The following is a 13256-nucleotide window of genomic DNA, read 5'->3' on the forward strand; positions in this document are numbered from 1 at the left end:
GCTAATTGAGTGCCAAGACAAGAAAATAATTCCATCCAAAAATTTCTAGTGAAAATGGGATCTTTGTCACTTACAATAATCTTTGGGTTTCCATGTAGCTTTTGAATTGTTTCCATGAATTGAGTAGCAACTAGACTGGCTTTAAAAGGATGAGATAATGCACAAAAGTGTGCATACTTGGTAAGTCAATCAACTATCACCATGATGACACTCTTTCCTTCAAACTTGAGTAAACCTGTGATAAAATCCATTAAGACCTCCTCTCAATACTAACTTGGAATGGCTAAAGGTTGTAACGGATCTGGGGTTTTAATTGTCTCAACTTTATTTTGTTGTCAAACCAAATATTCTGCCGCAAACTTCTCAATATCAGATTTAAAGCCATCCCAAAAAAATTCCTTCTTGACCCATGTCCCATTTTATACCGTCTATCTTAACATTCATAATGGCCTCCAATTCATTTTTTGTTACTTTTTGCGAGAGTGAAGTTTGTTGTACTTGGTCTCGTAATTTTGATATATCATGTTGCATTTCTTTCTCTTCTTCATGTGTCATAGTAGAGTTTTCTAGTTGGTTACTAGGTGTATCCATTTTTTTTGTTTTAGGGAATTATGAAATCAAAAAACAATATCTATGCTTCACTATGCCCTTTGTATCACTTCAAACTGATTTTCAAACAAAAGTTTATGCAATATTTTTTGAAAAAATACACACATTTTTCTTACTTTTAAGAGCTCGATCTTGAAACTATTGTATCTCTGTAATTTCGGCTATTCAAGGTTTGAAATTTCTTCCTGTGTTAGCCCTTTGAATCTTTGTTCCAACACCACAAGTCAGACCAAGATTGGATTCTTCAAGATAAAGTTATGCCCAATCTTTCATGATAACCTGATTATGGACTGGTTCAGTAGAGCGAACTTGTATGGAATGCCACATGTTACTGTTTCGACATTCAGCTTTGAAAATGATACACGACAAACTAAAGTCTGTGCACTTTCAGTCACTTCTTACGAAATTCAAATTTGATCCCTGTAGAGAAAGTTATGATAATTTTCCTTAGGCCACTTGTTTGACACTGAATTTTGGAGCATGTAGAAACCCTAACTTCTTTGGACCATATCTAAGAAAATATAGTGAACCAATATTTGAAATTTCTACACGAAGTTCACCAAGATTTCGGCTCCAGGTGGTCGAAATTTTAGCTTCTAAAACTTCATAGAAAAAAGGTTATAGTGAAAAGATGGCCTTTTTGAAGCAACAAAACCCTAGAATCCAAAGCTCTGATGCCAAATGTTATGCAACCAACTCACAAACATAAGAAAAGATAGATCAATGACTTGAAAACTATTCTTTTCGAGGGGGAAACCTCTTTATATTACATAAATGAACAATTTTTGGATGATACAAATGATAAGACCTCCTTGGTATATATATGAGAAGGGGTCACAATATAATCAAAGCTTACATAACAATAATAATGTAAGTCCGAGCACAACAATAACAATAGTGGGCTTCTATGGGGCACAACAATAACAATCTGGAGGATACATGGACATAACAATAATAATATGGGGCTACACTAACAATAACAATAAGGGGGATACACTAGTATTACAGGGACCTAACATTGACCAAGGCAGAGAAGATGGAGTTCTACCAGTTTGTCGCCAAGTGTTGTCACTGCGACAAACACCCTCCAAAATTTGGTCTACACTTGAATTTTGGAGCCTACTATGGATCTTGCGATTGTTCGTTCCATAGGCATTTTATGGTTGGTCGATAAGTATTAAAGTCACCTCCTCACACATGCTCAGTCCACAACAAGTTCATGAACATACTCTTTTATGCAAGCTTGAACAGACATAGCACAAGTCCATCAAGACAATGTCTGTGCAATGTTCAACCTGTGTTGACAGTCAGTGCGCACTTTCATTGACAGTGTCTCACTTTTGGTTGCGATTATTCTTCTATTTCGGTGAGTATTTCCAATTGTCGCTTTTGTGCACCTTCGATTTCACAAGTGTCACTTTCATGTTTACCACTGTCGCTTTTGCTTGTTTTCGCTGTAATAAGTGTCATTTCTATGCTATCTTCGTTCTGGCATGTCTCACTTTTGATGTCGTTCACATTTTGCAAGTGTCGTTTGCACTTTCCTCTTATTGTCGCAGATCTCGTCTTTTGGCATGGCAAGCGTCGCACATCACATATATAATTTTGGTTTGCTTCAAGGGGTAACCTTGGTGTTAATGAGTTATTCTTATCATGTAGACATGTATCGCACTCATTCCCAAAGTTTCAAGCACTGTTGCACAAGTGTCGTCACTGTCGTCACAAAGTGTACCTTTAGTGTCGCACTTGGGGAAGGTCGTCGCAATGTCATCGCATTGAGGGAATTATGTTGTTCATGTGTTTTGAGTGATCAATGTTATGTCATCAACTTTCCTAAGTGTATGGTCATACTTAAGTTTTGTCATTGTTCACTTTGGTCTCACTGATCCCACACTTAGTCAAATTCGGAAAAGTTCCTGCCCGAGCAACATGGCGTCACTTAGCCTTCCTGAAAGTCTTCAGTCTTCAAGCTTCAACCTTGCCTCTTGGCACTGCGCAATGCACAATCCCTACCTTCTAGAACTGCGCACTGCGCAGTCTCAGTGCTCAGCCTCAACCCTTGAGCTCTAGAACTACGCAACCCTTGCATCCAGTCAATCCCCTTTGCGCACTGCACAGTCTGAAGCATCAAGCCTCAACCTTGACCTCTTGAACTGTGCAATTGTGCAATCCCTTGGCCTCTGTCCCTTCAAGACTGCGTAGTGGGCAACGTCAAGGCTCAAGCCTAAAGCCTGACCCCTTGAGCCCCTCAACTGAGCAGTTATCTTGCCCTGGCCTGCTTGAACTTCACATTGCGTAGTTTCAAGGCTCAATCATGGCCCTTGACCTCCCGAGCTGCGCAACTGCACAATCCTTGAGCCAGTCTCTCAACCTATCATCCGATTCCTTCTCAGTTAATGGTTGTCATGAAGCATGTGAGACTAGGGGTTTATCGGACTGATGTCATCTTGTCATGAGTGGATTTCAGTTGTAGGTATTATATCATGTTATGACAAAATGATGATGAAGGAGATGGTGAAAGAGATGAAGACACCTTTGTAGTGGCAAAGACAAGTTGATCAATCAAGAAAAGCCAAAGGGACAACAGATTACGACAACAGCTGGAGATTAAGATCATAGTGAAGACTCCCTACCTTCAAGCCTTATGGAGGAGGAAAAAGAAGAACATGTACTATCTTTCAAGAAGACATGAAGACAACATAAAGAATGGCTTGATATTGCCATAACATCATGCAGTCCATGTCATCAATGTCATTCCATGTCTTGTCAAGGTGTCATGTCAAGATGTATATGAGTCATCATTTGCCACATCATTTGTGGATTATGTAATTTCAATATGTGAGAAATGTAATGTAAAGTGGAAGTCCAAGAGTCATTTATAGAATATGTGTTAAAATTGGCAACTAGGGCCAAACTCAATGTGGGTCATCTTATTTATGACAATTGATATTTTTCTTGGATTTCTCTCGTCGAGAGGTGTAGGATTGATCTAACGATCATCCGATTTCGACATGTATTCATGGAGATATGAATTTATTTGTATTTCTTGACAATTTGTTAAGGTCGGCCAACGAGTTAAAGTATGGCACACCCCCAGCTAAACTTCAACGTTGCATATAAAGGAAGGAGACATTGTGTCCCATTTCACCATCACTCATCACATCATCTTCTCTCTCCTAATCTGATTGGGCAAGCGTAGGAGCCGCTGGTCTCTCACACTTGCAAGGAGGAGGACGAATTTCTATTTTAGGGATGCGTTGACTGCATTGACTGAGGTGCAGGGCTGCTGACTATTGACCGAGCCGCTGGGTAGTGCGTTGACCAGATCTAGACTGTGCATTTCTATTTTGGGTGATACGTTGACCCAACGTTGACAAACGTTGACTGGTTAGGGCTGATCGCATGCTGTGTTTTCGTTGACTGCTATTTGACTGTTGATCGAGGGCTGTTTTGGGTTGCCCATGTTTGCTGTTGAAGACCGAGTTCTTCAAGGTTGACTTGAGGTCAAATTGGGATCTGTTTGACCAACTTTGACTTTGCTGGTTAGTGTTGTATTGCTGCTGATATAAAATCACAGATTTGTGATATTGTACTATCTCTCTCTCTCTGCTGAACTATTGAAGAATATAGAAGAATTGATCAAAGGGTTTCCTCGCATTGGGGTTCGTCCCTGGCTAGCTGCCACATCTTGTGTCTCTTGTCTTGGCTTGTCTTCTGTCGATTTCTTTTATGTTCTATCAACATTTTACTTGAATGTTAATGTGATTGTTATATTGATAATTGACATTGGGCTAACAAGAAGAAATTGAAGTAAATTGCTCTAAGCATAGAACATACCATAAGTTAACATGGTATCAGAGCTGAGGTGAAGACAAAGCCCAAGCAAGAGCAAGAGCAATCATCGAAGGCAGTTGGAAAAAGTCTAAAGGCTTCATGGGTTCCTCATCACACTTCCTCGCCGAAGACAAGCTCCATGAGAAGTCTGACTATCACAGATGGAAGATGTCTCTTGATCTGACATTGGAAGAGCAGGAAGTGTTGGACTATGTGAGAGATAGAATTACGAACCATCCATCAAATGCACTGACTGCTACAAGGAACAAGTACACTAAGGGTGAAGTCAAAGCGAAGAAAATCATCTGGGACTCTATTGACAATTATCTGGTAGCCTACGTTTCCGAGCTGAACACCTCCAAGGAGATCTACGATAGACTGGTAAGCTTGTTTAAAGTTAGTGATGCAAATCAAGTTTTGTTCCTAAAAAATACTCTGAAGGATATTAAGAAGGGCAAAGACGAGGATATTCAATCCTACTTCTTAAGGATCACTGAGATCAAGAATGATCTCCTATTGATTTGAGAACTCATTGCTGACAGGGAACTGACTATCACTACTCTTGGAGGGCTCCCATCTAAATGGTATGTATTTAGAACCACTCTTCTCAACAATGACCGAATTCCAGGATTTGAGGAATTGATGGTGAGATGCATTCAAGAAGAGACAAGGATGGTAGAGCAAGAAATGCCTTCAAGCAAAGGAAACCCTATTGCTTTCTCCTCTCAAGCTAAAAGGATAAATAATTCTGGGTCTAAATTCAAAGGAAAGGTCAGATCGAAGGGTGGAAGATAGGGAAGATGCTTTCCCTGCAATAAATTTGGCCACTATGCGAGGGAGTGTCCAAATGGGAAGGACACATCTCAAGACGATGATCAAAATCACTCTCGGGGCAACTCCAACCACAATTAAAGGAATGGTAGGTTCAATGGCAAAGGAAAGAGGAATGCCGGAAATCAAGGAAGTGGTCAACCCTCCAAGAAAGCAAGGAACTCCAAGTATGAATCAAATGTTTCCTCTGGGCTCGTTGGGAAATTGGCTTATTGATAGTGGTGCCTCAAGGCACTTCACTGGTTACAAGGAAGCTCTCTCTAATCTGATAGAGAAGGAGACAAACTTGGAGATTATTCTTGGAGATAATTCCACCTATCCCGTAAAGGGTGTAGGGAATGTTACTCTTCAATTAAATTAGGGTAACACAATTCATTTGCAAGAAGTCCTATATGTACCTGATCTCAAGAAGAACCTGGTGCCCATTGCGGCAATGGAAGACAAAGGCTACAAGGTGGCCTTCATTGATGGTAAGGTACGTGTGTGAAAAAAGAATTTTAAAGATGCTTTCACTCTTGGGTTTCAAGTTGACTCTTTATATCAAGTTGGAGGAAGTCCGTTGGGAGTCATGTCTTGCGACACATCTCTTCAGTCTGAACTATGGCACCGGAGGTTTGCCCACCTTCATTACAAGGCTCTATCCGATGTGAGACAAATGGTGACAGGGATGCCCGAGTTCAAAATAGAGCATGAAGGTGTATGTCCGGGATGTGTCGAAGGAAATCTCAAAAGGGGACCATTCCCCTCAAGCCATAGCAAGACCTCCAAATTTTTGCAGTTGGTTCACTCCGACATATCTGGTATGATGCCCGTAAACTCTTTGGGAGGATATTTATATTATCTCACTTTTATAGATGACTATTCTCGCAAGACTTGGATATACTTCTTGAAAAAGAAGGATGAAGTGTTCTCTTGGTTCCGTCACTTCAAAGCATTGATCGAGAATCAAACCGAGAAGAAGATCAAGATCTTAAGGACTGATAATGGGACCGAGCATGAATCCAATGAGTTGCATGACTTTTGCAAAGAGGTTGGCATTAAAAGGGAGACCACAACACCATACACTTCTGAGCAGAATGGTGTGGCAGAAAGGAAGAATCATACGATTATGGAAGCTGTTCGTGCCATGCTCCATGATCAAAGGCTTCCAAAGTTTCTATGGGCTGAAGCTGCGAATACCGCCATATATGTTCAAAATTGATGTCCTCATCAAGCATTGGATTCCAAGACTCCCAAAGAAATGTTTACTGGTAAGAAACCTGATGTCTCTCATTTCAGAATTTTTGGAAGTCTCGTTTATATTTTCATTTGCCGAAAGAGGAAAGGAGTAAATTGGGTGCATCTGGAAAGAAGGTAATCTTTGTGGGCTATAGTGAAAATTCTAAGGGCTATAAAATCTATGTGGCTGGTCAAAGGGAAGTCGAGATTAGTCATGATGTCACCTTTGACGAAGATATGGCTCTTAGCAAGGTTGACAATCTTCCTATTCTAAGGAAAACTAAAGAAGATGACACTAGGAAGCCGTATGAGAAAGAAGATGAGACGATGCCGGATGTAGAAGAACCTATGGATCCTACCGACCCCCCTCTGCAAGAGCCTTCCTCTTCTAGGAAGAGGCCCTCCCTCATGGCTTAGGGGGACACTTGATGATGCCGAAGGACATATTGCACCCAGAGGGACTTTCCGTGAAAGTAAGAAGCCGACCAGGTATCAAGGATATTTGACCATTATGAGCACCATCATTCAAAATGGGCCTTCATCTTTCGAAGAAGCCGTGAAGCATCAAGTATGGAAGGATGCTATGAATGAGGAATACGAGTCCATCATGAAAAACGATGTTTGGGATGTGTGGTCCCCAGAGCCTAGGACAAAACAATTGTCATCTCGAAGTGGCTTTACAAAATAAAGCATGGAGCTGATGGGAGTGTTGAAAAATATAAGGCTCGCTTTGTTGCTCGAGGCTTCTCTCAAAAGGAAGGTGTAGATTATGACGAGATATTTGCACCTGTTGCTCGATACACCACCATCCGCTCGATCATAGCCCTTGCTGCTTCGCAAGGATGGAACCTACATCAGATGGATGTCAAGACTACGTTCTTGCATGGTTCAATTAAAGAGGAAGTCTATGTGGAACAACCCGAGGGGTTTGAGATTCATAATCGGGAATCTCACGTATGCAGGTTGAAGAAAGCTCTCTATGGGCTGAAGCAAGCACCCCGAGCTTGGTATGAGAGGATCGATAGCTACTTGATGAAGCTAGGATTCACTAGGAGTGAAGCCGATCCAAACCTTTACTTTAAGGTTGAGGATGATAAGCCTCTCATACTGGTGTTGTATGTTGACGACCTCTTTCTGATAGGTGCAGACCCTCTCATTCACAAATGTAAGAGGGAGTTGGTTTCCGAATTTGAGATGAAGGACCTAGGACTGATGCACTATTTCTTAGGGTTGGAGGTCTGACAGAAGCCAAGAGAGATTTTCCTATCTCAAGGAAAATACGTGGTGAATATATTGGAGAGATTCTGTATGGTGGACTGCAAGCCCGTGACTACCCCGATGGAGCTTAACTTTAAGAAGTTATGCGGTAGTGCTGTCGGACCTGCTTTGGGAAATGCTTCTGAGTATCGGCAACTCATAGGAGCATTGATGTTCTTGGTGAACTCCCGTCCGGACATATGTTTTGCAGTCAACACGTTGAGCCAATAAATGGTCACATTGGATTGGTGCCAAGAATCTTTTGAGATATCTTCGGGGCACAATCACTCATGGGTTGAGATACACTGCTGGAGATGTGAGGCTACAGGGATATTCCAACGATGATTGGGCAGGGAGTGTGGTGGACCGAAAGAGCACTTCCGGGTGCTGTTTCTCTCTGGGTTCTGCCCCGATATCTTGGATGAGCAGGAAGCAGCAGTTGGTGGCTTTGAGCACCGCTGAGGTAGAGTACATTGTTATGAGTATTGCTTCCTGTGAGGCTGTCTAGTTGAGAAAGCTCTTCAGTGAGCTGTTTGGATATACATTGGATACCACCGTGATCCTCTGCGACAACCAGAGTGGGATTCGTTTATCTGAGAATCTCGTATTTCATGATCGCTTCAAGTAGATCGATATCAGGTATCACTTTATTTGGGATATGGTACAACAAGGAGCAATAGGGCACCATCATATTGGGACAGATGAGCAGGTCGCCGACATTCTGACGAAGCCCCTGGGAAAGGTCAAATTCTTGACTTTCCGAGAACGACTAGGAGTCGTTGAGAGATGCTCTTATGAGGGTCTTGTATGATGCATATACTGAGCTTTGGGAGCTCCAGGGGGCTTGGGGTACTTCTTGGAGCGACCATAGGGTGACTCACCCTCCCCTAGTGGTGCACTGTGTACAGGGTGAATGGTTCATCCTTCCCTTGTGATACCCTGTGGTGACATGTAGGCAGGATGAGTGGTTCATTCTTCTCCTGCTGAGACATCCTACCCATGTAGTCTGGGACTCATGGGAAGTACCTCTCATCTGGCCAATGAGTAGGGAAATGAGGATAGAGACCATAGTAGTACCGATGGACACATCGTGTATCTACTGTACTCCCTATGCTAGGATGACATTGATCTGGGATTGATTGGAATTGACTTTGGGTCAGTGAGAGTGATATAACTCACTCTCTTTTGGAACTGATCTGGGATCAGTAAGAGTGGTATGACACCCTCTCTTCATTGGGACTAACTTCGGGTCAATACGAACGCTATTGGGCATTCTCTTTTATCTGGGATTGACTTCAGGTTAGTAGAGTATGGTATGATACATTCTCGATCATCTCTTCTTCTTCATAGTTCAGCAGAGCAAAGTAGAGCCGAGCATTGCATTTGATGGCAGAGATAGTACCGATAGATAGATGGATTAGCAGATGGAGTTCTCCTTAGTTGAGAGGGAGTGTTAAAACTGGCAACTAGGGCCAAACCCCATGTGGGTCATCTTGTTTATGACAACTAATATTTTCTTGGATTCCTCTCGTCGAGAGGTGTAGGATTGATCTAACGATCATTCGATTCCGACATGTATTCATGGAGATATGAATTTATTTGAATTTCTTGACAATTTGTCAAGGTCGGCCAGCAAGTTAAAGTGTGTGGCACACCTCCAGCGAAACCTCAACGTTGCATATAACGGAAGGAGACATTGTGTCTCATTTCACCATCACTCATCTCATAATCTTCTCTCTCCTAATCTGATTGGGCAAGCGTTGGAGCAGTTGATCTCTCACACATGCAAGGAGGAGGACAAATTTCTGTTTTAGGGCTGTGTTGATTGCGTTGACTGAGGTGCAGGGCTGTTGACTGTTGACCGAGCTGCTGGGTAGTGCGTTGACTAGACCTGGACTGCGCATTTTTGTTTTGGGTGATACGTTGACCAGCGTTGACCCAACGTTGACCAACGTTCACTGGTTAGGGCTGATCGCAGGTTGTGTTTTCATTGACTGCTGTTTCATTGTTGATCGAGGGCTGTTTTGGGCTACCCATTCTCGTTGTTGAAGACCGAGTTCTTCAAGGTTGACTTAAGGTCAAACTGGGAGCTGTTTGACCAACTTTGACTTTGCTGGTTAGTGTTGTATTGCTGCTGATATAAAATCACAGATTTGTGATATTGTACTATCTCTCTCTCTGCTAAATTATTGAAGAATATAGAAGAATTGATCAAAGGGTTTCCCTACATCGGGGTTTGTCCCTGGCTAGCCACCACATCTTGTGTCTCTTGTCTTGGCTTGTCTTCTGTCGATTTTATTTATGTTCTATCAGCATTTTACTTATATGTTAATGTGATTGCTAGACTGAGAATTGACACTGGGTTAATAAGAAGAAATTGAAGTAAATTGCTGTAAGCATAGAACATACCATAATTTAATAATGTGAAAAGTCATGGAGGAGTCAAAAGGTCATAGAGAAGTCAAACAATCATGAGGGTAGTCCAAGAGTCACAAGGGAGGTGAATGGTCACCCCATTTGTTATATATACACACTCTCATAGCTCATGCAAAGGAGTTTTCACCTTGGCTCCTCCTACCGAGAGGAAAATAGTTCTTTTGGAAGAGCAAGTGGTTGCTTTAATGATCCACTATTGGGGCTAATGGTGTTCACTATCTTGATGTATCTTGGAACTTTTGCTTAATTTCGAAGCTCGTTGAGTTAACACAGTTTCATGCGTATGTCATAAATATTGTAAGACTATTCTTTGAATGTTTGCAATGTATGTTGTTTTCACTTGTAGTAAGGAAATTGAACTATTTTGGTGGCGTTGTTACTTATCTTGTTGAAGGTGTGTTGTATGTGTTTTAACAATCGTTGCTTCTATGTGAACTATTTTGCTAGTTGTCCAATGATTCATTCACATGTATATGTTTGTGTGTCTCTTCTAAATCAGTACTAATACTCTTCTTTTAAAGACTCACTTTTCTCTCCCCTTTTGGTAGAAGATTCTTGATACATTTCACAGCTGAACATTCCACAAAGCATACTCGCTCTTGTGTGTCTTTACTAGATCAGTACTATTACTCTTCTTTTAAAGGCTCACTTTTCTCTCTCCTTTTGGTAGAAGATCCTTGATACATTTCACAGCTGAACATTCCACAAGGCATACTCACTAATCGGAAAGTATCTATGCATCACTCTGCTGCACTGACCATTGTAGCCAAGACATATCTTTAAGAACATACAACAACTGAGCCTTATTTCTGAAAGGGCTCGTACATCAAACTGTGCGAAGTCTAATTGAGAGTTTTTATCTGGGAACCGCTTTGGTTGACGGATTTCCAGCAACGACAACACATTGTATTAAAACACCATTTTCTCTCCATATTTACACTGTTGCAATATATAAACACTGGCCATTAGTGTAATGAATGAACTAGTGCCACATGCCTTATTAACCATGGGCACTCCAATGTAATCAATATAACCAAATCAATGCTCCAATCGTAAATGCATTCCATATATCAACGCGGCTACATATGTATTAAATGTTGTCCTCCAATGTTAATATATAACTCTCTTCATATGAGTGCAATATTATCAACGCTCTCCGATGAAAATAACGTTGTATCTATCACCAGGAACCTGCAGAAAGAGACAAGATCAGACAACAGAGTTGCAGAAAGGCAAATCCGAGAGTAGCATACTTGATTTTGTCATAGAAACATTCTTCGCAAGTGCCAATTGCGCAGCAAAAGGCAGAGAAGAGGAGTTTCGTGCATTACTTTTCATGTAATTGCTCTCTTATGGCCTTCCTGTATCTTTATGGCAACTAGCTGAGAGAAACTGGAACATTGTCTCAAACCAAGTTGTAGCTGTCCAGAAGTTAATCTGCTATCTTTATGGCATGTGGCTGAAAAAAACTGGAGCATTGTCTGAAACCTAGATGTAGCTGCCCAAATGTTAATCTGCCAATCATTCCCATGATAGTTTGCAGGTCTGAATTTTTTTGCCTGTATCAGAATGCCTAAATTAGAAATGCTTGCAGCTTGGCAAAATGTACACCTTTGAGGCTGTTAAGGATGACTGTCTTCACAGTTTTATGTGTGATTTCTAAACTTAATGGCAGTATTTGAGATTTTACGTTTATGAAGCAATTTCAGAAATATGGCAGCAGAGAATGCAGTGCATTAAACATTACCATAGTAATTATTGTGATTTTTGGGATGTCAGTGTGATATGTGGATTTGTTGATGCAGCCTGAAATGGAGATGGCAGCAGAAAGTCTTAAAAGTCATTTAAAACTAGAGGAAAGGAAGGAGCTAGTAAAAATGTACACTGAAGCATGTGGTGCTCTGAACCAAACAGTGGCAGTTGAAGCCCTTGGCTTGATTTCGACATTGGAAGGAACGAACAAATAAATGTTCACATGATTATACATATAGTCAATATCGCATGCATACAAGTGTCAGACAAGCAAAGGTGGTTGTTCTCTGGTACATATGAGTAAAATTATGTTTCTTTATTCAAGGTTTGCCCTTTTCATCATGACTGCCCAAACTATTGTTTGCAACTTACCGTGATTGTTCTTCTAAGCAACTTATGCTGATTTGTTGTGGATGATGCAGAACATCTTGATATTGCTAACATCTCCTACATGGCTTTTTGGGTTCTTCGCTGAATTGATTGAAAACACTTGCAATAAGTGGCCGATAACTTCCTATTCTGACTTCATATGATGATCTTAATAATTCAGAAGCACATGGCACTCTGGTTGTGGTTGTTCGGGGCAGAATGTATGGAAAAAATGTAGATCTTGGGCAGTCAATTGTTCGTTCACAGGTTTGGATATTAAAAAGTATGTGGCGGTCCGTGCTCTTCACACGAATTATTTCGTGGGAGTAAAATTGCTTCTGTGACTATAAGATAGTGATCATAGTTTTCGATGCAAACTTGTGTTTTCCAAGGAAAATGAAATTTATACTGTTTAAAAATCAAGAGAGATATATGATATAAATAATCTATTTTAGCATGTGAAAACCTAGTACCGTTATGTGATTCCTTTATTCATGGACTTGACTAACGTGCCATTTTCACCACTGAAGGTGATTTGAACATCATAATTATAAAGTCGAGTGCCACTTCTGTTCATATTTGCAAAGCGCACAATAAAATTCTGAAAAATTCTGAATGAAGTTACTCTAGATCAGTGTGGGAAAGGTATGCAGATACTGGCAGGTAGCTTTTGGGAATAATCTATTTAGTGAGGAGAAAGTTATGCATATATTCTGGCAGTTAGCTCTTGGGATAATTTATTTAGCGAGGGGTTTGTCAAGAAGCTGAGAGCGTTTATTATAAGGCTTCACAGGAAAATGGCCAAATACATCAACCAGATAAAGAAGCGATCTTTCCCATAAACTATTTATAAACTATTTTTAACCTCGTGGACGTTAAAATAATTTTCTTTCATTCTTTCTTTATCATTCCCAAGAGATTATAAATGCTATTATATTTAGCCAAAAACA

The 13256-nt window shown here is 40.8% G+C and overlaps 1 protein-coding gene across 4 annotated transcripts in view; it reads left to right on the forward strand.

Annotated features, from left to right (window-relative positions):
* The window catches only part of LOC149157191 (phosphoribosylformylglycinamidine synthase), a 198956-nt gene extending 186185 nt beyond the window's left edge, over positions 1-12771 (forward strand). The window contains exons 6-7 of one of the 4 annotated variants that reach the window (XM_089439245.1): positions 11373-11523; positions 11991-12213. In XM_089439245.1, coding sequence (XP_089295371.1) covers positions 11373-11453 — 81 coding nt within the window. In that variant the 3' untranslated portion in view covers positions 11454-11523; positions 11991-12213. Of the gene's footprint in view, positions 1-11372; positions 11524-11990; positions 12263-12359 lie in introns of those variants that run through there. The other 3 variants (XM_089439242.1, XM_089439244.1, XM_089439243.1) reach the window with 3 other exon arrangements.
* The last annotated feature ends 485 nt before the right edge of the window (positions 12772-13256 follow it).

This window comes from Pinus tabuliformis, chromosome 9 (genome assembly GCF_031772625.1).
Source record: "Pinus tabuliformis cultivar Carrire ecotype Pingquan chromosome 9, CPIR1, whole genome shotgun sequence".
In the NCBI taxonomy this organism is placed as follows: Eukaryota; Viridiplantae; Streptophyta; class Pinopsida; order Pinales; family Pinaceae; genus Pinus; species Pinus tabuliformis.